Raw genomic sequence first — 27,525 nt, forward strand, 5'->3', positions numbered from 1 at the left:
TCGGCTCCAAACCCATCCAGCAAGAAAGAAGGCAAGAAGAAGACAACTAACATGGAACATTATGGTAAGAACATAACTTCTTATTACTCAACAGTCAGGACTGGACAGGGTTGTATGCAGTAATCTTCCCTGGGGGGGATGGAACTAAGTATTCATTCTTCCACTCTTTACTCAGGAGTATCTTAAATGCATTCATTGTATGGTTGGATTATTTCACTCTTTTTCAGTTTTCTTCTGCAGGAAGAGTTTATCATTTACTCGCCATACATCTACAAAGTGTTGTTGCTAAACTATATTACAGACAAACCTGTTTTGCTAACTGAAGGTAGTTCAGGTAGTCCGAGTAATAGCCGGAAAAACATTTCTCTGTCTTCTTTGCTGGGGATCTCAACCTTAAAAATGCAGGGGTGTTCTGTGCCGGGGAAGGAGGCTGTTAGCTGTTGACAAAAAAGTACGTTTTAAAATGCAAATTAAGTACATACCATGCCTGATTAGATTCAGTAGAACAGAAAACATTTAGTAGTGCAGAAATAAAGTGCACCTTACCTCCTGTGGTAACTCATCACCATCTGCATCACGTATTGTCAGCAATGGAAGTGGCACATATGGATCTGAGTCACATGTTGCTAGTAACAAAAGTGGCAGTGAGGGATCGATCTCTTGTACTAGTCTTCTGAACACAAGTTTTAACGTATGTGATGCAGAGTACCAGAAATGGTCAATACCTGGGATGTACAAAATACTTGGTACTTCCCTCTTAGCTGCACGGAAAACCTGAAAAAATGATAAAAACACTGCACTAACAGTTGATCTGCTGTTTTTACTTATTTCATTAAATTAATTAGGTGGTCTCACTCTGTGCACAAGAATTCTTCAGGCAAATCTGTACAGGATTATAAATGGAACAGAGCAGACATGCTTCAAAGTAATAGATACTCTCAGATGTTCTTGCAATGCATGATACTTCAAGTGCAATCCTGACTGTCTCAGCACAGTTCCAGATAGGGTAGCAGTGCCCTGCATGAGATACATATAGCATGCATCTTTGTGAAAGGCAAATAATACTGTGGGTTGTCTCCACATAAAACTTGCTAAATTAAGAGAGCCTTACACTGGAAGACAGCTCTTTGAGAAGGAGGAATGCCAGAAAATAGAAAACAGTGGAAGACAAAAGTAAGAGTTCCAGCTATCCATAATAGTGCATACAGTTTCAGAGAAATTAGCAATAACCAAAAAGGTTGTTGAAAAAGTACAGTTATGTAAGTTGAACTTATCATGACAGTAGATGTTTGAATGATCAGTGCTGCATTAGTCTTCACTGCATGGGTTATATCCTGTCAAGGATATAACAGTCAGTCATCTTCCAAGGCTTCAGAACACCTTCTATGCACCCAAACTGTTAAGCAAATCAAGTTGAGCTGACTAAAAGACAAATTTGGGCACAGTGCCATTCAGAGCTTTCCTGCCAGCAAGGAGTGGGAGGCTGAGCCCTGTAAGACAATGATAGGAATAAGAAAAAATAAATGTCTACACCCCGACATAAAAAACACACCAAAAAACAGGGGGAATGGAGGGAGGGTGTATATATTGCAGCAGTGATCATTCAAACATCTACTGTTATGGTAAGTTCAGCTTAAATAAGTGTTTTATATTTTCCAAATTGATGACTGCTGCAGTAGTCTAGGCTATATGGGTAGATTACCACAGATAATTGTCTCTGGGAGGAGGAAGGATAAGGGTCAAGGAGCACCTGGAGAATGATCCTAGCAAAGCTTGATCTAGACCTAGAGAAGAAATCCAACTTAAGTGTTTTCTAAAAGTATCTACAGAGGACCACGTAGCAGCTTCTAAACTACTTTCCAGCCCTTTCCATAAAGATGAGATATAGTTGAAGCCACTTCCCTGACGGAGTGGGCCTTGTCCCTGCCTGGAATAGATTTGTAATAGTAAGTATAACAAAAGGTAATAGCCTTAGACAGCCATTTGGAAATAACCTGTTTTGACACAGTCTGTCCCTTTTTCTCACCTTCACAAGAAACGAACAATTGATCTGAAGATCTGAAAGATTTTCTTTTGTCAGGATAGTACCTGTATTATCTGTGGACATCCAAGGTATGGAGTATCCTTTCTCCCTCATTTTTAGATTCAGGAAAAAACAGAGAGATGGATAGCTTGGTGTAAAGTAAACTCAGATAATACTTTAGGCATAAAAGGAGTATTTCTCAAAGAATCCATGCCCATATGGAAAAAGAGATAGGGTTGACTCACAGTAAGAGCTTGCATCTCAGATACCCTTCTTGCAGAGGTCAAAGCAATTAGCAAAACTGTTTTCCATGTTAAGAACCTCAAGTCAATCAAATTAGCTGATTCAAATGGAGTAAGTGTTAGCTTCTCTAACACAAAATTATGATCCCAAGAAGGGGCCACCAGTTTACTTGAAGACCTCCTATGCAAAACCCATTTCAAGAACATTTCTGACATGAAATTTCCTTGAAAAAGAGGATCCATGGGCAGACATGATGAAATGGCCAATAAATAAACCTTGATAGAGGAATGATAAAGGCCATAGAATAGTAACTCACACAAATATTGCATAATCAGATAACAACTAACCCTGAATGGGTGCTGGTTATGTTGTTCGCACCAAGTCGAAAACCTTTTCCATTTGCTAATATGTTTCTTGCCTCCATTAGTACCTACTGCACATCCTCAGAAAACAGGTGCCTAAAAGAAATTAAGACTCCATTATCCAGGCAGTCAGTTGAAGATGATTGATGGTGGTGTGTATCAAACACCCCTGTTCTTGTATGAGTAGGTCCATTAAGTGAGGAAGCTTATAATATTTGTCTCTGGCCATTTCCAAAAGAAGGGAGAACCACAGTTGCCTGAGCCAGAAGGGAGTCATCACAATGATCTTGGGAGATTCCTTCTTAGTCTTCAGAAGTACCCTGGATATTAGTGGAATGGCATACAGAAGCATTCCTGTCCAAAGAAAAGAAAAGGCATGTGTCTTTCAGGTCTTCTTAAATGGAGTCCTGGAACAGAATTTTCAAAGCTGATTGTTCAGTGAGGAGGCAAAGGTCTACTTAAGGAACTTCCCACAGATCAAGCAAATCCTGGAAGACGCCAATCTAGTTTCCATTTGTGAAGATCTGCTCTGGTCCTGCTCAGAGCTTTTCTGCCACATGGTTTGCTCTGACAGAATATAGGATGTTTGTAGAGTGAGTGAAACTATATCCCAAGCTAACATGGCTAGTCTGCAAAGGGTGTATGACCTGTTCCCCCCTTGTTTGTTGGTGTACCACATGATTGCGGTATTGTCTGTAACTACTTGAAGAGGTTCTGGGAGCCAAAGGTGGTTCAGATAATTGAGTGCCTTGATCAGGGCAACTATCTCCTTGATATTCATGTGCTTGCACCTGTTCTTGGTATCCCACACCCCATGCAAAGTTATAAGCATCTGTGTTGACTGACTGCTTTGGAGCAGGGAGGGAAAAGGGGAGACCTGGATTTAAGGATAACTGTTCTCTCCACCAAAAAGAAAAGTATCTTCTGATAATCCCAGTACTGAGACCTGAAAAAATAAAGGGTGTTAATGCTGGGACAAAAGAAATTTCAGATACCACTGTATCTTTCTCATTTGAAGTCTTCCAAAGGGGTATCATGAGAATCATACATGCCATGAGACCCAAAATCCTGAGGTACTCCCATACAGTGACCCAACTCAGTGTGGAAAACCTTAGAAATAGATATAAATAAAGCTCTATTGTTTCCCATGGTTGAAAATCTTTTTGAACTGAGGTGTCTAGTTGACACCCCAAGAACACGATCCTGTGTGTGGGAGTCAAGAAAGACTTTTGAATGTTCTCCTGGATTCTCAGCTTGTGCAGGAAGTCTCAAACCCAAGAGAGGGATTCCTGACATTTTGAAAAAGACTCTGTAAAGATTAGAAAGTCATCTAAAAATGGAAAAAAGGTAGATACCCTGTAGCCTGCAATGAGCTATAATTGGTGCTATACACTTTGTGAACTCTCTTAATGCAGTGGATAGTCCAAAGGGTAAGGCAGAGATCTGAGAATGGGATCCAGGCACACAAACCCTTAAGAAACACCTGAAGTCTGGATGAATAGGGGTGGGATGGTAAGAATCTTTTAGATCTTGTGTTACCAGGAAATTTGAAAGAGGAAGAAGAGGTAAGAGGTACTGAAGTGACATTACTTTGAATGTGGGCACTATCGCAAACTCCAGAAATGGCTTCCAGGCATTTTCTTTCTTTGGCACTAGAAGCATACTTGAATAAAACCCCTTCCCCACCTCGGAAGGAGGAACTCATTTTATCACTCTTTGTAATAACAGGTAATGAAAAACAGGTGGAAACAAAAGAGTCTAATTTGCAGGATGAGCAATGACCCCCAGGGAAAGGAGGAATTTCCTCCCAATGTCATTTGTAACCCTAATGAATGATTTTCAGAATGCATTTATCTGAAAGAATCTATTGCGAAACAGAAAAATTGAGAGTCAGACTTTCTGGAAAATAAAAGAGGCTAGGATTAGGATGGAGTCTTGAGGTGTCTTGAACAGTCATTCAGACTTGTTGGACTTTCCTTGGTTTGGGAGGTTTGAGACTTACTTTTGGAACCCCCTTGCCATGTCTTCTTAAATGTCTATTTACCTGAATTCTGTTGAGACTGTTTATTCTATTTTTTTTTTTGTCATAGTTAGATGAGGAGAAAGAAAATCCATTGGACACTTTGGGAAAGGAAGCTGAAAAGTCTTGATATTCCTTGGTCAACTTGCCCCTTTCATCACACGTTTTAATCACCTCTGCAGCAGAGGGTCCAAACACTAAATCTCTCTCTGGGGGAGAATTTAAAATCTCAGTTAACATCATCTGGGAGTTTCTGAGAATGCAGCCAAGTGGAAAAAGTATCAACAGAATCATACACACACTGCAAACAATAAGTTGGGACATGCAATGGAAGAAACTAATTTACTTAAAACAGATTTTTCTTCACAGGAAGAAACTGTAGATAAATCATTCCTCATACTTTCATAATATGTCAGAACAAATTTTAACATATGAGCCTTATGATTTAAAATTCTGAAAATCAAAGTTGCAGAAGTATATAATAGTTTCCCATCCTTATTAGAAAGGGTAGGATTGGAATTAACTAAGTGGTTAGCAACACTGAAGTCAGCTAAGGGTATAGCTGCTGGGTCAGATTTGGGAATAGTGTATAAACATCTAAAAGACTGAGGAACTTTATACATTCTATCTGCCTTTTTAGGGACAGCTGTCTGAATATCAGGAAAACTGCAGGCAGTAAGACAGAAAACTGTAGAAGTAAGAGCAGATGGGCCAGGAGGAATGGATGTAGGTTCTGGAAAATCCTTCTGTAAAAACTCATAGTATGTTCTGAGGGACTGAGAAACCTCAGTTTTCTCCCACTGAAAACACTGGGACATTCTAGCAATATTCTCAGAGAAAGAGAACCCCCACAGGGAGAACCATAAACAGAGCTCTTCTCTTGAGTCTTTACTAGTAGAACACCTCTCTTTAAAGTCATGCTGTAATACGACATATATTTACACAGGCGCACTTCACTCTTTTTAATAAGTAGTTCATTGATAAAACCAAGTGCTTTGGAAATTTCACTGAAAACACTTGTCGTCAAGTGCTGAAGCTGTTGTAAGGGCTAAGATTGAGTGCTTGTGTTTACAGTAAGTATGGAATTGGGTTTTAAAGCCAAAACTTTCTGATATATCTAAAGTTTCAGCATTAGGGGTAAAGGTGAATGTGTGTTTGTGTACGCAGGCTTGGCTCAGAGTAAGCACTAAGAAAGGAGATACATTTAATATTGGGTATGTTTGCTAGTGTATGTGAAATGTGTCTGAGTGTTAGTGTTATGGAAAGAATTTTTTTGTAAGGTAAGGTGCAGGGCTGGGGTTAGAGGCAAGGTTAGGGTTAGAGTTAGCACACATTGTTAAGGCTGTTCTGGGGGGGGGTGATGCACTGCTGCAGTAACCCAATTCTTCAACATCCACCCCAAATCTTAAAGCCACCAGCCGCTGTAATACCTGTCTCCCCTTCTCATTTCCCATTTTCACTTCAGTATACTCCATCTTGTGCAATTCCCTTTCTTTTAATACAGTTACCTATGGCCTCCTCCTATCACTGTGTCTTTATGTCATGCTCTCCAACAATCTCCCCAAATATTTCTATACCCATGTGCTAAGTTCACTATACTCCAACATCTCTCCATCATTCTTTCACCTAAACCACAACAAAGTAAAAGCTCCCAATGGTCAACAAAGGCTGGAAGAAAGTGCTGACACCGTCTTTAGCTTACACAAATTTTATTCCATGCTTTTGTCTAAACTGACTTCTTCAGAATACACATAAAACGTTATCCACTCCTTCATATATACAACCTCAATAATTAACCAATTAACATTTAAAAACACAGGTCTTACTCACTATAAAACACAGTGGTGATCCACTATAAAACAATATATTATTACAATAAACATGTACTCTCATGTTTTTCTCACTTTTAATTTCCTATATTTTAAAAAACACAATGTTGATGGTTTCATTCAAACCAGGTTTTTAACTGCTTCCAATTTCAACTGCCACACTGTTTCTTTCCATTCTAAATAATTTTTAAAATCACCACCCCTTAAGTCAGAATTTTCTACTTCCAATATTGAAACTAAAATTTTCTTGTGTTTGTCACACTCTAAGGAATGTTTAAATAATGCATTTTTTGAATCCTTGGTTTTAATACTATAAACATGTTCCCTCATACATTCCATAAGGGTGCGTGTGGTCATCCCTACATAAAATGCTTCACACTCACTACACAGACCGATATAAACCACCCCTTTTGTTTTACAGGTTAGATGTCCTGGAACTTTAAGAGTATGTTTAATGTGATTTAACATAATATATGGACTTTCCAAAACATGCCTGCAAACATTGCACTGACCACATTTGTACATCCCTACCCTTTTGTTAGAGTATTTAAATACTTGTGGACACTTAATATGATCTTTCTCTAACAATTGTTTAATATTGTAATTATTCCTATAGACAAAGTTAGTTTAACACCTATTACTTAACTAAATCAGCATTTCTTTCCTAAATCTTCCAATTTTGTGTACTATATTTCTAATAAAGGGACACTATATGGTCATATCCAAGGTAGAAACTGCACCATTTCTTCCATTATCTTCATTGTGATTGGCCCTATTGTTTATAAAAGGCACTCTTAAAATAGGGGAGTATAAAGTGTTTCTCTTCTTTAAAATATCTTGACTTAAAAAATTGAGATATTCATTATCATACCCTCTATTCAAAAACATATTTGTTATTAAACCAAACTCATCTAGCAAGTCCGAGTCCTTGGTAGTCATCTGACTTGCACGTATATATTGCCCCTTTGATATATTTTTCTTAACAAAGGGTGGATGATTACTTTTGTGGCGCAAGTATCCATTTGTAAAGGTTTCTTTTCGATGTATCCTACTATCAAACAATTTTGTCTCTTCCCCCCATTTCAAAGAGACATCTAGAAAATTTACACTGTGACCACAATCACCTTTAACAAATTTCAAAAATTGTGACTTGTCATTAATATCTACTATGAAATGTTCCAGATCACATTCAGTTCCCTCAATGATGAAAAATAAATCTACAAACCTGGTGTAATAATATATTTTGTATCTTTGTTTCAATTCTGTAAGGGTGGTAGTCTCCCACCGTGCCGTCATAGTATTAGCGTATGCTGGTGCTGCTGGAGATCCTGTCGCCACCCCTTTTTGTTGTTTGTAATAAACCCCATTAAACAGGAAAAAAAATATTTTCCAACACTATTTCTATCAAATTGCACAAAAATTAACTTTGTATTGTCCTGAAGATGTATTTTCACATAAAAATTGTCTCACAGCCTCCACACCATCTGAATGGGGAATACTAGTAAACAATGAAACTATGTCAACCGTAAGTATCATATGTTTACTACTGTCAAACTCAAACTCAAAAAGGAACTTTCTCCGTTTATCCAAAAAGTCCCATGAATCTTTCAACTAGGATGATAAACTTTGTACCAAGGGGTTTAAAATGGAATCTATCACCAAAGCAATACCCTCTGTTATGGAATGTGGGGAAGAAACTAACAGTCTAAACAGAGGGTTCACAAGATCTTTATGAACATTTGGGATGCCAAATAATACACCAACCTTAGGTTTCTCTATTAGACAAAAATTGTACATGTTTATATCCATTTCTTCATTCATTAAAGCATTGTACAAAAAAGTATGAATACGTTGACAACAACCTGAAATCTCTCTTACATTCACCAGTCAATATTCATCACTGTTATTTAATAATTTTAACACGCTGTTCTTATACTGTTCAGTGTTCATGATTACTATATTACCACCTTTATCACTTTTCATGAACCTTAGGTTGTGTTTGCTTCTCAATTCTTTTAATGCCTTTCATTTCACACCGGCTAAATTATCATACCATTTTCTCTTGTTATCGTTTAAGTGACCCTTAGGTCCTGTAAACACATCTCCTCAAACACACTGATTGTTTGATGTAACATAGGTGTAAAACAGGAAGGCTTAACAAACCTACCATTATCCCTTTTTACATATTTTAACAGATATTCTAAATTTAGTTTACATGTATACTGTTCAAAATCCACTACCGTCTTAATAAATTCCGCTCTCCTGGTTGGTAAAAAATTAAAACCATAATTTAATACATGAACTTATTCATCAGTTAAACTAACGTCTGACAAGTTAATGATGTTGAAAATGTTAGTATTGTACCTTACAGTTCATCAGTTGACGAATCCGAAGTTGTCTGCCCTCTTCTTCTCACAGGTCTCACTCTTGTTACCTTGTTGTCTTTTTTCGGTAAAAAAAACGTTGGTCTTGCCCCGTTTACATTTCCTCCAGGACTTGTAGTGTTGCCTGCTACCTCGTTTGTGGTTCATAGTTCTTCCTCTGTAACACTTTCAACTACTACATCTGAAGGAGGTTTGTTGTTACCTTCTGTTCTAAAAAACTTCATCGTAGTAGAGGGTTTTGATTGGCTGTTCTTCCTGTAATTATGTGTGTTGGCCCAAGTTCTTCTTAAGGTGGTCTGCACATTATTCCGTACATTATTAGTCTGAACACCCAACAAATTCTTATTTTTACTGTGATGTGTTGGATCAAAGGATTTAAAAGCTGTGTTGTTTTCATAGGCGGTGACATCCCTAAACAATTTGTTGTGTTTACGTACAATTACTTCATTCTCATGTTGTTCCACTTCTTTTAATATTTGTTCATAAGTTTCTTCCTGGATGAAGTTCACGGATAGGGCACTCACTTCCTCATCTACCTTTAAAATTTCCTCTTTAAAGTTTGTCATTTTTTTGTCATTGTTACTCATTAACAGCTTTAACAACTGCAAAATTGTATTGTTAAACAAGTTGGTTAACTCACCAAAAAAATGATTGATTGTAGTTATTCCTTTAGGGCATTTGAAGTACTTTCGCAAGTTCTATGTATCTCTCAAAGTACCAGTTTTCTAAATTGAGAGACCAATATTTTTTCAACAATTTACAAAGTTTATCACATTTATTATGATATTTCTCAGTCTTGACCCTTGTAATTTTATAATGCGCTCTCATGAATGGATCATATTTATTCTCAAGAACTGAACGAATGTTACTATACTGTAAATGTCCTAAATCATTACCACTTGGAGTTCTGATATCAGTTCCTTGCTCTCAAATGTTTAAATCAACCACTGTTGTTTTCTCGTCATTGGAACTATGAGATACTTCACCATCAACATTCTGTTTGGACACCAAGACTTTCAAAGTCTTCTGAATATCAGTCATTGATGCCAATAAAATTTGTAATAAGCCAGTTTAATTCACTGAAGGTGTAGAATACACTGTCAGGTCCATTAATGGCTCTATCACTGCCTCGCCCTCAGCCAATGGGATTCATGTAATAAAAGCACCAAACCAGAAAAAAATTGAAACCAATACTACCACAGCTAAACCACGACAAAGTAAAAGCTCCCAGTGGTCAATAAAGGCTGGAAGAAAGTGCTGACACCATCTTCACCTAACTTTTATACACCTACTGAAACCACTTCCCATCACCTTACTCTTCCAAAATATATACTGAAACTTATATACCTCCAGAAGCATATTACCACATTTAGAGGTGTTTAAAATAAATGAAACAATGATGGAATACATCATGTCAAATAACAAAATGCTGGAAAAACAGAAGAAGCTTTAAACAGCTATTCAGATGAATGAATGAATAAAACTGCAAAAATCAGAGGTTTAAATGAAGACAAGTACGATTGAACATGTGTCTTCTCATGAAGAGCAGTTTCAAAAAGTAGAGTATAGTCAGAGCACAGTGACGGGCTAAGAGTTTCTGCTGTTTCAGAGAAACTGTAAGGAACAGATGATATCAATTTTATAAAAGTACAAATAAGCAGTGGGACTGGTGTTCCCCAGCAAGACTTGTTAATTGTAAAGGCACATTGTGAGTATGCTCCATACCTGGCCATAAGAAAGCAGCCAAGACATACGTTAGCAAAGATGCTGACACAATTGTGGTAGAAAGGAAAGGTATTAAAAATTGTAGATTTTATTTTTATTTATTTATTTTATTTAACATTTGCTTACCAGGAATGCCTGACTAGGCAGAGCTCATTTTCAGTGGAGGCCCAGGGAGAAATGCTCCAGATGCACATCTTTTGAAATTAGGAAACTGGAGCACCCGAAGGAAACCCACGTGGGGTCTATATTAAATCATTGAACTCATCGATCCCATGTAAGCAAAAGCAGTTCTATATTAGAATCTTGAAAGGACAAAACCGCGAATGCTCATATGAGCGAAAACAGTGGACATCGAAGGGGGTCTTTTGGGATCGCGGTACAGTGGAGAGTGGTATATTTGCCCTTTCCTCACTGTGGTGTGTTCTTGGAGTTGGAATATATAGTTAGTGAGGGGTATGGGGGGCACAGCCCCCCACAATAAGGAGTTCAATGTTTTCCATTTTTACTGATATGAGCATACGTGGTTTTGTCCTTTCGAGATTCTAATATAGACCCAGCGAACGCTTACAAACTTGAACGCTTAGAACAGCGATTTTTTTTCCAAGTGAAAAAAATCGCTGTTCCAAAAAAAAAAAAAAAAAATCACTTAAAACATAACATAAAGTGGGGGGCTTTGCCCCCCTCACACCCCCCCACTTAAATATACCAACTCCGAGATCACACTACAGTGACAAAAACAGCAAAGTAATGGACGCGGCCAAGCAATTTCTTTCCCAGGGAAAGAATTTGCTTATATGGCGCTTCATCATTTTGCCTTTTCATCTTTTCAAGTTCGACCAAGACATATTCGAAAGAATGCGTCTTTGGTCATCTAATAGGAACCCACCCACATGAATACAGGGAGGACATGCAGACTCCACAAATGAGTCACCCCAGCTGCGAATTGAACTGGAGAACCTCTCTTGCTGTGAGATGACAACGCTTTGAAGACAAGCAGTGTTGTAGCTGGCGTAGCAGTAGTCTCATGCTATACACAGTGTGAGGCTATATACACTGTGAGATGACAATGCTAACCGGTGCACCACTGCACCACAATGTAGATAACAGAATGTTTGTGGAAAATGGTTATTCACTGAGCACCAGGCAGAAAAGAATCTTATCCCAGCAACCAGGGGGTGCCGAATTCAAGCTGCTGTATCCAGCTCTCTTCAGAATGTTTTTCCTGGAGGACCAAAGATATTCTTTTGATGCAGGACAGGTAAAGGAGGAAATAAAAATGCTTGTCCAACAAAGGGTGAGCCAGCATTCAGAAGAAGAATGTACTTCAGATTCTTCTGATAAAAAAACCCACAGAGAAATTTTTGTCAGTGAAGTATTTTCTTTTGTCTCACAGAAAAGTACTTGAGAGACAGAAAAAAGCACATGAGCTAAAAAAAACAGGAATACCTTACACCTAAACCAGAGATTGGTGTTTGGAAATGGAGAGGATCAGGAATAAGACCAACAACACTGAAATTAGTGATTAATGGGAGGCTATAAAGCATTAATCCCAGTTGGTATAGAAATATGCATGTGAAATAATGGCTTTGTGAGAAAAAGTAGCACAGAAAGACGAATTTTGTTGACATTGTTAAATTTAGGGATGAACTGTAAATTATACAATGACTGCTAATTATTATTCAAACAAGAGCATGCAAATTGGATAGCCCAACCAACATGCCCATTGTAATTTGAGCATATACTAACAGAAAAAAGTCTGGCCGCTGAAGTACCACTGAGCAGGCAGACTTTATATTGATATATACTGGGGGGAAAGTACATTACAAGAAAAATAAGTATGTTCTGCAAAACTAAACTAAAGAAACAGAAACTTACCTGATTTTCCATGTATTTCTGTGCTGCCACTGTATATAGCATGATACTACAGCTACACCAACTATAACACTGCTTGCCTTCAAAGCGAGCATATTACAGTACTACACCCTGCCTTACTAAGGCTTCCCACAGTTATTACAAGTCTCAAGGAATCACAGTAGGGCTCATTACTACACACACACTTTTGGATGCGCTCCTGTTTTCCATGATATTATTTATAATACATTCCCTCTACATTTTAAAAGCCAGCTTTTACTTTAACTCTGTGTGTTTTATGGTATATTGCTGGGTGTGAGAAGCTACATTTTATTTATAAGCTTCTTTTGTGCATTTAGGCAAACATTAAAATAAAAAAAAAACAAAGAGATTCTCTTTTCTCCATTGTTTCACCTGTACTGCGCTGATGTACTGTGGAAGCATAGGAATGCAATTCTCATATGCATGCACAGTGCATAGGCTCACAGGTTCATAGGTATGTACTAGGCTATCTGCCCAAAGGCATTTATAAGCCTAGCCAGAATGTGTTGGCTTTTGCTGCCCCTTAGATTAGTTCCCTGTGCTTCTGTCCAGCAGAGCCACTTAAGTGATCCCCGTGGTAAACTTCCTGTTTCCCATCCATTCGTCAAGGTTTTTCTTGAAGAGTGTTAGTGAGGAGCTTTGCCTAATGTAGATTGGAATCTTGTTTCAGAGCATGGGAAGTCTCTGGGACAGGAATCTATCCCTCCAGCACATCCTATTTATTGTTGTGGTGAGGTTTAGATCCCTAGAGCGCGTGGCTTGAGGGGATATGGTTTTGTTTAGGTGGAGCATGTCCATCAATTCTGGGTTGGACATGGCCTTGTATGTCAGGCAGAGATCACGTCTGAGTAGGTGGTATGCAACCGAGTGCACCTGGAGCTTCTTCAGTCGAGCTGCATAGGGCATCTGTTTGAGGCCAGTGATCCTCTTGGTGAGGTACTTCTGTGGTCTTTCCAGCTGTTGCAGATGTCTTGTAAGGCACATCCCAAATGTGGTGTTAAACTCTATGATGGGTCTGATGAGTGATGCGTAGAGGGGCACAATGACCTCTTTTGATCTGGATGCAAACCTTTTTGTGCTTAGGTGGGCCACATAGAAGGATTTTCTAACCATTTTGGCAATGTGATTATCAAATGAGAGATTACTATTTACTTGTGTCCCCAGATCCCTTATTTTATTTTCCGTATTTAGGGGGCTACCACCTATATGGTAATTTCTGGGTACTTTCTTTTTTCCAAAGGGGATGACTATGCACTTTTTGGAATTTAGCTTGAGGCCATGGTTTTGACACCAGGTATGTGTCTCAGTGAGACTCTTTTGGAGGATGTCTGTGTCAGCCAGAGAGTCAATTATAGCCCCTAGTTTGCAGTCGTCTGCGAACTTGGTCAGCCATAGTCCTCCTGTGCTTGCCTGTACCTCTGAAAAGTATATGCCGAACAGGAGGGGGTCCTAGGACTGAGCCCTTGGGAGCACCCTTTGTAACCGGTTTAGAGTCAGACCTAGCTCCAACAACTCTTACCATGTGGGTTCTGTCCAAGAGACAGTTGGCAACTCATCTCATGATGTAGGGGTTTATGTTCAGGCTGGTGAGCTTGTCTATAATACCAGAATGGTGAATGGTGTCAAAGGCATTTGTGAGGTGTAGGTAGGCTGTGTGGACCACTTTTCCCTCGTCTATAGCCTTGGTAACTGTCTCAAAGAAGTCCACCAGGTTTAGGAGGCATTATATGCCCTTAACAAAGCTGAACTGGGTAGGGTCCAGTGTTTGGTGGTTCCCAATGTCTCTGTTAATGAGATCCATGATGATGCACTCTATAGCCTTGCAGACCAAGCTAGTCAGGCTTATAGGGCGATAATTCCCGGGGTCTGTTATGGCTCCACCTTTGTGGAGCGGAATAACTGTTGCTGTGCACCACTCTATGGGCATGTAGCCTGTGGAGAGGCTGAGTTTGAACAGTGTGTTTAGGTAAGGGGTTAGTTAATCTTTGAGCTCATGTAGGACACAGCCTGGGACACCATCTGGTCCCATTGATGCTGTGTTTTTGGCTTTGGAGAGGGCTGTTTTAACCTGAGTGTCTGTGATTTCAAGGGCACTGCATTCTTCTGGTATGGTTATGGGCCCTTTTGTGGGTGGGGGGGTGACATTTGCACTGAACCTGTCTGCCAGGATGTTGGTGATATTGGTCGGTTCAGTGTATTTTGTGCCATTCTGCACTAACTCTGAGCAGATCTGGGAATTGCCACTTAGATTCTTGACATAGCTAAAGAATGCCTTGTGGTTATTTTTGGAGTCCTTGGCAATTTTTCTTTTGAAGCTAGCCTTGGATGATTTTATGAGGGATCGTATTTTATTGCTGATACTGATCAGGGATGTCTTCCTCTCTTGGGATTTTACTCTTTTCTGTACTAGTTTCCTCCTTCTATTGTATAGCTTGTTTATGGCAGGGATCCACCTGACTGGTTTTGCTTGGGATAGCATGATCCATGCATTCTTGTAGGTGCCCATAGAGTGCATTAGTAAAGGATTTCTGCAGCTTGGGCAGCGTTATCCTTTAGCATGGGGGATTTGAAACTTTCCACCTTGGTCTTAAGTAACGTGAAGTTTGCTTTTGAAAACAAGGAAGAACATGGAGGAATACTACAGCACCATTATGCAAGCACATTATTTAAGAAAGGTAGGCAATTTCTTTCTTAAATAAACTCATTCTTTAATAGCAATAACCCATTCCTGAATATGGGTATACCCACAACCAGTCATGGGTTACTGCTAAAATATGTAGCCCCCTTTAAATCATTAATGTTTAAAAGGACACTGAAGTAACTGAAGAAATAACTGTAACTAAAATAGATTTTTTTCTTATTAATAATTATTTAAACCAAATAAAATAAGCAACAGAGAAAAAACAGTGTAAGAACAAGCTTCAAACAATGAAAATAGAATAAATCCACAAGTAGGCAGACTACAACTCCAAAAAGGAAGCCATGCAACAAGATAAAACCACCTTGTTAAGCCTACAAAGTCGCGATCAGCTTTTCATCTAGAATACAAGGTAGACTTTATCAGAATAAGTTAGCACAACTTTAAGAGCATATTTATAGTAAAAGAACTAAATAAAGTGTCCATTATCTAATTAATCAGCTATAAAATGTAAAATATTAAAGCATTATTATTGTAGAAAAGATTACCTCTAACCTAAGGGGAGGCTCTTGGAAGGACTACTTGGGGTTAGAGAATTAATATGGCAAATAAGGTTAGATGCGACCCACTTCCCAGTTATCAATGATAGTATTTCATTAATTCCAGTGCTAAAACAAGGGTCTAATAAATTATAACATGAGTACATCCCCTATTAATATGAGCAAAATGGATTTTGTAGTGTTCATGGAGTTTTATTCTACTTTTTATAAAACATTTTTATAAAATTGATGAACTTTTATGTCATATTATATTTCTAATTCTTAAAACATGCTTGTTAAACTTTGCTTTATTGCTTTATATTTTTATATAAAGACTTTTTTATATAAAGATTTACGTTTCAAAAGCTACACATTCATGAATTTGGAAAAGGGCTGTTTTAATATTTTACATTTTATAACTGATCAGCTAATGGGCAGTTCAATTAGTTATTTTACTATAAATATGCTCTCAAAGCTGTGCTATCTTATTCTGATGAAGTGTACCTTGTATTCTAGATGAAAAGTTGATCGTGAATTTGTATGCTTAAAGTATTCGTGGTGGTTTTAACTTGTTACATGGCTTCCTTTCTGGTGTTGGAGTTTGTCTACAACTAGTGAATTTATTTATTTTCATTGTTAATAATTGTTTAAAACATTTCATAATAGATACTGTATGAACCAATGTTGTCTTTTCCATCTGCCTCAATGAATGGGTCTGTCAGATCCAAATGGATCCAAGCTTGGCACCTAAAAACAAGACTACTTGGCTTCAAGGCTCAGATTCCTCCTCTTCCAAAAATGCACCATCACCCTACTAATCCACAGATTTCATTTGCCACTTTTAAAGCAAGATGTGTTCTTCTTGTTCTGCTCTTGTTGAAAATGTGAGATAAGTGCTTTTTTTTATCCTGTTTTGATAGTCAGGTTGTTCTTCTTCTTGTGTGCAGTCAGGAGTATTTTAAATGTGAAGTGAGGGAGTCTTATCAGTGACTACTTGATAGAAAAATATGTATTAATGTGTGTATGCTTAATGCCAATTAATAACCAAGTATTTTAATACGCTTTTTATTCTATTTTTCATACACTGTATTTTATACAAATTGAGTTTCATATGAGACTGAAAAAGATGCTTTTTGAAAATTGCAGTATGCTTTCTGAAACTTGCAAGTTGCCCTCTGACCTAATAATTGCTAGCACAGCAATTTTCATGTTTATGACTTTTGGAAATGTATTTGAGAAGCAGGTGTTTATCTGCTAGGTCAGGAACGAATGAATGAACAATGCTTTATTCTGTAAATGTAATGATTTTAGACAAACAGCTCTGTTCGAAGAATGGAAACCTGTGCAGCTGTAGTAACTTAGAGATAAAGTAGACAAAGGATTATTAGAGAAATGAACTGCTAGCATTGTGCTTGAATTAGCCATAGTATCTTGAATGGTAACATAACATGTATCTAACTGGGAGTAATCAAAGCCATGTTGTTTTCCTCAGGAAGTTTCACATAAAAATTAATAAATCAGCAGAAATTCATGGGAAAGATGGTCAGCAGATGATGATGAAAAAGGTGGTAATCTGTTACGTCAGCATGGTAGGACATAACCAGTTTAAGAATGTATAAAAATAAAAGTATTTCCTGTTTCTGGTTAGACAAACTCTGTATTAGCACGTTTTTGTCTCCTTGCTGCAAGATTAAAGTGTCTTAACCTAAACCTACTGTGTTTTGATCATTTTTAAAGTTTATTTTTCCTTTGACACTACTGTATAGGTTAAAGGTTTTAAAGCAAGCAAGTACTTTTTCTTAATTGTAAGATAAATAGACTTTACAGTGTAACAAGGTGAGAATGACTGAACAGAAGCAGGTTAAAGTTATTATAATGCTGTGATATTGGACTGCTGGGGTGGAGAGTAAAAGTGTATTGATCATATTATAGCAGAAGTTTATAAATCAAAGTGGAAAAATAATTATGATAAAACATGAGGAATTTCAAGACATAAGGATATAATATGAGTTTGCATGCAGATTTTTAAGGAAAACAACAACCATATAAAATATTATATTCATAAACTAACAAAGTATTCTAAGAACTAGGCCAACACAGGAATGGATAGAGGGCAAGTAGTGCTATAGAAAATTAACACGACAGGAATGGAATTTATTTGAGAAAATTGGCAAAGGAACCAAGGTATTGTTAGCAGATTACTAGAGAGGGAAATGTAATAGACTGGGATGAGGCCAAGCAGAAATTTGGACTGCAGGCTAGAGAGTGCCTTCCATATCTAGGATTGATTTTAGAATTGGAGCGGACTTTAATGGGCATGTTGGTGAAGTGAACGGAGGGGATGAGGAAGTGATGGGTAGGTATGGTGTTATGGAGAGGAATGCAGAAGGTCAGATGATTGTGGATTTTGCGAAAAGGATGGACATGGCTGTGGTGAATACATATTTTAAGAAGAGGGAGGAGCATAGGGTGACGTACAAGAGTTGAGGAAGATGCACACAGGTGGATTATATCCTATGTAGGAGGGCCAGTCTGAAGGAGATTGGAGACTGTAAAGTGGTGGCAGGGGAAAGTGTAGTTAAGCAGCATAGAATGGTGGTCTGTAGGATGACGTTGGTGATCAAGAAGAGGAGGAGGAGTGTAAAAGCAGTGCCAAGGATTAAATGGTGGAAGTTAAAAAAGGGTGATTGTGAAGTGGAGTTTAGGGAAGAGTTAAGACAGGCACTGGGAGGCAGTGGAGAGTTACTGAATAGCTGGGTAACTACAGCAGATCTAGTAAGAGAGACTGCTAGAAAGGTGCTTGGTGTGACATCTGGACAGAGGAAGGACAAGGAGACCTGATGGTGGAATGAGGAAGTACAGGAGAGTATACAGAAGAAGAGGCTGGTGAAGAAGAAGTGGGATTGTCAAAGAGATGAAGAAAGTAGGCATGAGTATAAGGATATGAGGCACATGGCAAAGAGAGAGGTGGTGAAAGCTAAGGATAAGGCGTATGGAGAGTTGTATGAGAGATTGGACACTAAAGAGGGAGAAAAGGACCTGTACCGATTGGCTAGACAGAGGGACAGAGCTGGGAAAGATGTGCAGTAAGTAAGAGTGATAAAGGATAGTGAGGGAAAGGTACTCACAAGAGAGGAGAGTGTGCTGAGTAGATGGAAAGAGTATTTTGAGAGGCTGATGAATGAAGAGAATGAGAGAGAGAGAAAAGGTTGGATGATGTGGGGATAGTGAATCAAGAAGTGAAACAGATTAGCAAGGAGGAAGTAAGGACAGCTATGAATTGGATGAAGAATGGAAAGGCTGTTGGCCCAGATGACATACCAATGGAAGCATGGAGGTGCTTAGGAGAAATGGCAGTGGATTTTTTAACTAGATTGTTTAATGAAATTTTGGAAAGTCAGAGGATGCCTGAGGAGTGGAAAAAAAGTTTTTTGGCACCTATCTTTAAGAATAAGGGTGATGTTCAGAGCTGCAGTAACTACAGAAGGATAAAATTGATCAGTCACAGCTTGAAGTTATGGGAAAGAGTAGTAGAAGCTAGGTTAAGAAGGGAGGTGATGATTAGTGATCAGCAGTACGGTTTCATGCCAGGAAAGAGCACTACAGATGCAATGTTTGCTCTGAGAGTGTTATTGCAGAAATACAGAGAAGGCCAGAAGGAGTTGCATTGTGTCTTTGTAGACTTGGAGAAAGCATATGACAGGGTGCCTAGAGAAGAGCTGTGGTATTGTATGAAGAAGTCGGGAGTGGCAGAGAAGTATGTAAGAGTGGTACAGGATATGCACAAGGGTAGTGTGACAGTGGTGAGGACTGCAGTGGGAGTGACAGATCCATTTAAGGTGGAGGTGGGATTACATCAAGGATCAGCTCTGAGTCCTTTCTTATTTGCAGTGGTGATGGATAGGTTGACAGATGAGATCAGACAGGAGGCCCCATGGACTATGATGTTTGCAGATGACATTGTGATCTGTAGTGAGAGTAGGAATCAGGTTGAGGAGAATCTGGAGAGTTGGAGATATGCGCTAGAGAGCAGAGGAATGAAGGTCAGCAGGACTAAGACAGAATATATGTGTGTAAATGAGAGGGAGGGTAGAGGAATGGTGAGGATGCAGGGAGTAAAGTTGGTAAAGGTGGACGAGTTTAAGTACTTGGGATCAACAGTTCAGAGTAATGGTGAATGTGGAAGAGAGGTGAAGAAGAGAGTACAGGCAGGGTGGAATGGGTGGAGGAGAGTGTCAGGAGTGATTTGTGACAGACGGGTACCAGTAAGAGTGAAAGGGAAGGTGTACAAGAGGGTACTGAGGCCAGCTATGTTATTTGGATTGGAGACAGTGGCATTGACAAAAAGGCAGGAGTCAGAGCTGGATGTGCCAGAGTTAAAGATGTTAGGATTTGCACTCGGTGTGACTAGGATGGATAGGATTAGGAATCAGTATATTAGAGGGTCAGCTCATGTTGGACAGTTTGGAGACAAAGCAAGAGAGACGAGATTGCGTTGGTTTGGACATGTGCTGAGGAGGGATGATGGGTATATTGGGAAAAGGATGCTAAGGATGGAGCTGCCAGGTAAGAGGAAAAGAGGAAGGCCTAAGATAAGGTTTATGGACGTGGTGAGAGAGGACATGCAGGCGGTTGGTGTGACAGAGCAAGATGCAGAGGATAGGAAGAAATGGAAAGAGATGATCTGCTGTGGCGACCCCTAATGGGAAAAACTGAAAGATGATGATGATGATGATGACTAAGAGAAAGTGATAGGGAGACAAAAGAGGGGGTCCATGAGCAGACAAGCTGAGATGGCTGCAAGATGCACCTTGATGCATATGATAAGCCATTGTTGAGAAGCTTGCACAAATATTTCAAAACCAGATGGGTAGACACTATATTAGGCCCTCTGATATCAGTTAGGCACCACCTAGAAAACCTCTTCCATTTGTAAACATAAGATGTTGTAGTTGCAGGTTTAATTTCTTGCCTCCTTTAGTACTTGCTACGCATCCTTATGGAACAAGTGCCTAAAAGGTATCAAGATAGAATCATCCAAGTTGTCAGTATCAGTTGCTCTAAGTTGGGCTGTACCAGTTGAAAAGAGAGAAATTTAAGGAATTGGTAGTAGAGATTATTCAGGAGCTGTATGAGAGGATAGAAATTTCTTCCGAAAATATAGTTAGGGAGTGGGATAAAATTAAGGTGGAGTTTAAAAATAGGGTGGAAATAAAAGAAAAGGAGCTATGGTTAAGAAGTAACAAGAATTATTTAGAGGGACTAACAAATGTTAAAGAATTGCAGAATAGGAGGAATCTCACAGAGCAAGAAGAGGATCAACTGCAGAATGCTAGGCAGAAAATAAGGGATTACCTCAATAATATGCACAAGTTTAGAAAGATTGCTGTTAAGCAACTGTTTTTTGCTTATAACAATAGAACACAAAAAAACTTTTAGCACAATGACTCAGGTAACAAAAAGTAGAAAGGGCTGTCACCAAACTTAGGAAGCCTATAACAAGGAAGGTAACAAGAGATCCTGTAGAGGTATTAGAAATATTTTGGAAATGCTATGACAGTCTCTATAAAGCTGAGAAATGTGAAAAGTGGGAAACGATACAAATGGAAATGTTTTTGGAAGAGTTAAATATGCCAAGGTTAGAGGTAGATGAGGCTCAATTACTAACGGTTAGGATAGGAGGAGATGAGGTAAAAATTGTGTAGTATAACCAATCTACAGGAAAGTCCCCAGGAATAGATGCTATTCCTGTGGAAGTTTAGAAGCTAAGAGTAAAAAAATGATAAAGATCTGGAAGGTTTTTTAACACTATATTAAGAGGAGGAGAAGTAACACTATCCTGGAAGAAAGCAGTGGTAGCTGTAATACCTAAAGAGGGCAAAGATCCATCAGATCTAGCTTTATACAGGCTCATTTCAATACTAAACCATGATTATAAAGTGTTCATGTCTATAATGGCGACCGTCCTTTCTCGCCGAAAAGTGAGTTATATCTGCTGTTTTACCTGTTTAAGCTTGTTTTACTGTTTTTTCAAATTGCACTTTAAAGTTTGTCTTTTGTTGCATTTTATCTGTTGAGGCTGCTCACTCAAGTGCGCTAGCATGTGTTAAGCTATTACTGTGAATTTTCTGCTATTTGCTTCTTAAAAAACAAAAAAAACAAAAAAAATCCTCGTTTCCCACCTTTCCCTACCTAGAATAGTCCCTAATACAGGCATTGCTGTATTCCAGACTTTAGTATAGTTCCTGTGTTGCCCATTTCCTTACTTGGATAGAAGGAAGCTTCTTTGTTCACCAGTAGGAGTGGGGAGCTTTGAGCAGCCTATCTGTCCCTGGAGGAGTGATCTCAGCACATAATCTGGTAGTTTATTGCCCATTTTGGGCTAATTTCTAACTCTTTCTAGTCCCCTGTATAAAAACCTGCTTTGGCGCGTTTTTTTGCTTGTTCCTACCCAGCAAAAGCTCCTCGTGGTCCTGCAGAGTGGTGCTAGCAGCAGAGAGGCGAAAAAGAGTGACTGCTAAACTGATTTAAGTATAATTTATTGCTACTACCTTTGCGACCGTCCTTTCTCCCACAAAAAGCAAGTTATAGCTGCTGTTTTACCTGTTTAAGCTTGTTTTACTGTTTTTTCAAATTGCACTTTAAAGTTTGTCTTTTATTGCATTTTATCTGTTGAGGCTGCTCACTCAAGTGCGCCAGCCTGTGTTAAGCTATTACTGTGAATTTTCTACTCTTTGCTTCACAAAAACAAAAAAAAAAACAAAAAAAAATCCTTGTTTCCCACCTTTCCCTACCTAGAATAGTCCCTAATACAGGCATTGCTCTATTCCGGACTTTAGTATAGTTCCTGTGTTGCCCATTGCCTTACTTGGATAGAAGGAAGCTTCTTTGTTCACCAGTGGGCGTGGGGAGCTTTGAGCAGCCTATCTGTCCCTGGAGGAGTGATCTCAGCACAGAATCTGGTAGTTTATTGGCTGTTTGGGGCTAATTTCTAGCTCTTTCTAGTCCCCTGTATAAAAACCTGCTTTGGAGCAGTTTTTTGCTTGTTCCTACTCAGCAAAAGCTCCTCATGGTCCTGCAGAGTGGTGCTAGCAGCAGAGAGGCAAACAAGAGCAACTGCTAAACTGATTTAAGTATAATTTATTGCTACAACCTTTGCGACCGTCCCTTCTCGCCGAAAAGTGAGTTATATCTGCTGTTTTACCTGTTTAAGCTTGTTTTACTGTTTTTTCAAATTGCACTTTAAAGTTTGTCTTTTATTACATTTTATCTGTTGGGGCTGCTCACTCAAGTGCGCCAGCCTGTGTTAAGCTATTACTGTGAATTTTCTACTCTTTGCTTCACAAAAACAAAAAAAAAATTAAAAAAAATCCTTGTTTCCCACCTTTCCCTACCTAGAATAGTCCCTAATACAGGCATTGCTCTATTCCGGACTTTAGTATAGTTCCTGTGTTGCCCATTGCCTTACTTGGATAGAAGGAAGCTTCTTTGTTCACCAGTGGGCGTGGGGAGCTTTGAGCAGCCTATCTGTCCCTGGAGGAGTGATCTCAGCACAGAATCTGGTAGTTTATTGGCTGTTTGGGGCTAATTTCTAGCTCTTTCTAGTCCCCTGTATAAAAACCTGCTTTGGAGCAGTTTTTTGCTTGTTCCTACTCAGCAAAAGCTCCTCATGGTCCTGCAGAGTGGTGCTAGCAGCAGAGAGGCAAACAAGAGCAACTGCTAAACTGATTTAAGTATAATTTATTGCTACAACCTTTGCGACCATCCCTTCTCGCCGAAAAGTGAGTTATATCTGCTGTTTTACCTGTTTAAGCTTGTTTTACTGTTTTTTCAAATTGCACTTTAAAGTTTGTCTTTTGTTGCATTTTATCTGTTGAGGCTGCTCACTCAAGTGCGCTAGCCTGTGTTAAGCTATTACTGTGAATTTTCTACTGTTTGCTTCTTAAAAAAAAAAAAAAAAAAAAAACCTTGTTTCCTGCCTTTCCCTACCTAGAATAGTCCCTAATACAGGCATTGCTGTTTTCCGGACTTTAGTATAGTTCCTGTGTTGCCCATTTCCTTACTTGTATAGAAGGAAGCTTTTTGTTCACCAGTGGGAGTGGGGAGCTTTGAGCAGCCTATCTGTCCCTGGAGGAGTGATCTCAGCACAGAATCTGGTAGTTTATTGGCCGTTTTGGGCTAATTTCTAGCTCTTTCTAGTCCCCTGTATAAAAACCCACTTTGGTGCGTTTTTTTGCTTGTTCCTACTCAGCTAAAGCTCCTCGTGGTCCTGCAGAGTGGTGCTAGCAGCAGAGAGGCGAAAAAGAGTGACTGCTAAACTGATTTAAGTATAATTTATTGCTACAACCTTTGCGACCGTCCTTTCTCCCACAAAAAGCAAGTTATAGCTGCTGTATTACCTGTTTAAGCTTGTTTTACTGTTTTTTCAAATTGCACTTTAAAGTTTGTCTTTTATTGCATTTTATCTGTTGAGGCTGCTCACTCAAGTGCGCCAGCCTGTGTTAAGCTATTACTGTGAATTTTCTACTGTTTGCTTCATAAAAACAAAAAAAAAACAAAAAAAAAATCCTTGTTTCCCACCTTTCCCTACCTAGAATAGTTCCTAATACAGGCATTGCTCTATTCCGGACTTTAGTATAGTTCCTGTGTTGCCCATTTCCTTACTTGGATAGAAGGAAGCTTCTTTGTTCAACAGTGGGAGTGGGGAGCTTTGAGCAGCCTATCTGTCCCTGGAGGAGTGATCTCAGCACAGAATCTGGTAGTTTATTGGCTGTTTTGGGCTAATTTCTAGCTCTTTCTAGTCCCCTGTATAAAACCCACTTTGGCGCGGTGCTTGTTCCTACTCAGCAAAAGCTCCTCGTGGTCCTGCAGAGTGGTGCTAGCAGCAGAGAGGCAAAAAAGAGCGACTGCTAAACTGATTTAAGTATGATTTATTGCTACTACCTTTGCGACTGTCCTTTCTCGCTTGGCGAGTTATATCTGCTGTTTTACCTGTTTAAGCTTGTTTTACTGTTTTTTCAAATTGCACTTTAAAGTTTGTCTTTTGTTGCATTTTATATGTTAAGGCTGCTCACTCAAGTGTGCTAGCCTGTGTTAAGCTATTACTGTGAATTTTCTGCTGTTTGCTTCTTAAAAACAAAAAAAACCCCAAAAAATCCTTGTTTCCCACCTTTCCCTACCTAGAATAGTCCCTAATACAGGAATTGCTCTATTCCGGACTTTAGTATAGTTCCTGTGTTGCCCATTTCCTTACTTGGATAGAAGGAAGCTTCTTTGTTCACCAGTGGGAGTGGGGAGCTTTGAGCAGCCTATCTGTCCCTGGAGGAGTGATCTCAGCACAGAATCTGGTAGTTTATTGGCTGTTTTGGGCTAATTTCTAGCTCTTTCTAGTCCCCTGTATAAAAACCCGCTTTGGAGCGTTTTTTTGCTTGTTCCTACTCAGCTAAAGCTCCTCGTGGTCCTGCAGAGTGGTGCTAGCAGCAGAGAGGCAAAAAAGAGCAACTGCTAAACTGATTTAAGTATAATTTATTTCTACAACCTTTGCGACCATCCCTTCTCGCCGAAAAGCGAGTTATATCTGCTGTTTTACCTGTTTAAGCCTGTTTTACTATTTTTTTTCAAATTGCACTTTAAAGTTTGTCTTTTGTTGCATTTTATCCGTTGAGGCTGCTCACTCAAGTGTGCTAGCCTATTACTGTGAATTTTCTGCTGTTTGCTTCTTATAAAATCAAAAAAAAAACAAAACAATCTTTGTTTCCCGCCTTTCCCTACCTAGAATACTCCTTAATACAGGCATTACTCTATTCCGGACTTTAGTATAGTTCCTGTGTTGCCCATTTTCTTACTTGGATAGAAGGAAGCTTCTTTGTTCAACAGTGGGAGTGGGGAGCTTTGAAAAGCATATCTGTCCCTAGAGGAGTCATCTCAGCACAGAATCTGGTAGTTTGTTGGCCGTTTTGGGCTCATTTCTAGCTCTTTCTAGTCCCCTGTATAAAAACTCACTTTGGCGCCTTTTTTTGCTTGTTCCTACTCAGCTAAAGCTCCTCGTGGTCCTGCAGAGTGGTGCTAGCAGCAGAGAGGCAAAAAAGAGCGACTGCTAAACTGATTTAAGTATGATTTATTGCTACTACCTTTGCGACTGTCCTTTCTCGCCGAAAAGCGATTTATATCTGCTGTTTTACCTGTTTAAGCTTGTTTTACTGTTTTTTTCAAATTGCACTTTAAAGTTTGTCTTTTTTTGCATTTTATATGTTAAGGCTGCTCACTCAAGTGTGCTAGCATGTGTTAAGCTATTACTGTGAATTTTCTGCTGTTTGCTTCTTAAAAACAAAAAAAAACCCAAAAAATCCTTGTTTCCCGCCTTTTCCTACCTAGAATAGTCCCTAATAAAGGCATTGCTGTATTCCGGACTTTAGTATAGTTCCTGTGTTGCCCATTTCCTTACTTGGATAGAAGGAAGCTTCTTTGTTCAACAGTGGGAGTGGGGAGCTTTGAGCAGCCTATCTGTCCCTGGAGGAGTGATCTCAGCACAGAATCTGGTAGTTTATTGGCTGTTTTGGGCTAATTTCTAGCTCTTTCTAGTCCCCTGTATAAAAACCCACTTTGGCGCGTTTCTTTGCTTGTTCCTACTCAGCAAAAGCTCCTCGTGGTCCTGCAGAGTGGTGCTAGCAGCAGAGAGGCAAAAAGAGCGACTGCTAAACTGATTTAAGTATAATTTATTGCTACTACCTTTGCGACTGTCCTTTCTCGCCGAAAAGCGAGTTATATCTGCTGTTTTACCTGTTTAAGCTTGTTTTACTGTTTTTTCAAATTGCACTTTAAAGTTTGTCTTTTGTTGCATTTTATATGTTAAGGCTGCTCACTCAAGTGTGCTAGCCTGTGTTAAGCTATTACTGTGAATTTTCTGCTGTTTGCTTCTTAAAAACAAAAAAAACCCCAAAAAATCCTTGTTTCCCACCTTTCCCTACCTAGAATAGTCCCTAATACAGGAATTGCTCTATTCCGGACTTTAGTATAGTTCCTGTGTTGCCCATTTCCTTACTTGGATAGAAGGAAGCTTCTTTGTTCACCAGTGGGAGTGGGGAGCTTTGAGCAGCCTATCTGTCCCTGGAGGAGTGATCTCAGCACAGAATCTGGTAGTTTATTGGCTGTTTTGGGCTAATTTCTAGCTCTTTCTAGTCCCCTGTATAAAAACCCGCTTTGGAGCGTTTTTTTTGCTTGTTCCTACTCAGCAAAAGCTCCTCGTGGTCCTGCAGAGTGGTGCAAGCAGCAGAGAGGCAAAAAAGAGCAACTGCTAAACTGATTTAAGTATAATTTATTTCTACAACCTTTGCGACCATCCCTTCTCGCCGAAAAGCGAGTTATATCTGCTGTTTTACCTGTTTAAGCTTGTTTTACTGTTTTTTCAAATTGCACTTTAAAGTTTGTCTTTTGTTGCATTTTATCTGTTGAGGCTGCTCACTCAAGTGTGCTAGCCTGTGTTAAGCTATTACTGTGAATTTTCTACTGTTTGCTTCTTAAAAAACAAAAAAAAAAACCCAAAAAAAACTTGTTTCCTGCCTTTCCCTACCTAGAATAGTCCCTAATACAGGCATTGCTCTATTCCGGACTTTAGTATAGTTCCTGTGTTGCCCATTTCCTTACTTGGATAGAAGGAAGCTTCTTTGTTCAACAGTGGGAGTGGGGAGCTTTGAGCAGCCTATCTGTCCCTGGAGGAGTGATCTCAGCACAGAATCTGGTAGTTTATTGGCTGTTTTGGGCTAATTTCTAGCTCTTTCTAGTCCCCTGTATAAAAACCCACTTTGGCGCGTTTCTTTGCTTGTTCCTACTCAGCAAAAGCTCCTCGTGGTCCTGCAGAGTGGTGCTAGCA

The 27,525-nt window shown here is 39.1% G+C and overlaps 1 protein-coding gene across 1 annotated transcript in view; it reads right to left on the reverse strand.

Annotated features, from left to right (window-relative positions):
* Window positions 1-290: 290 nt before the first annotated feature.
* Window positions 291-27,525, reverse strand: part of LOC122808568 (ATPase family AAA domain-containing protein 2-like) — a 57,824-nt gene continuing 30,589 nt past the window's right edge. The window contains exons 3-4 of the mRNA XM_044079524.1: window positions 547-774; window positions 291-437 (exon numbers count right to left, since the gene is read on the reverse strand). Coding sequence (XP_043935459.1) covers window positions 291-437; window positions 547-774 — 375 coding nt within the window. The remainder of the gene's footprint in view (window positions 438-546; window positions 775-27,525) is intronic.

The sequence above is a fragment of the Protopterus annectens genome, chromosome 8.part0, assembly GCF_019279795.1.
Source record: "Protopterus annectens isolate FY-2018-M chromosome 8.part0, PAN1.0, whole genome shotgun sequence".
Lineage (NCBI taxonomy): Eukaryota > Metazoa > Chordata > Ceratodontiformes > Protopteridae > Protopterus > Protopterus annectens.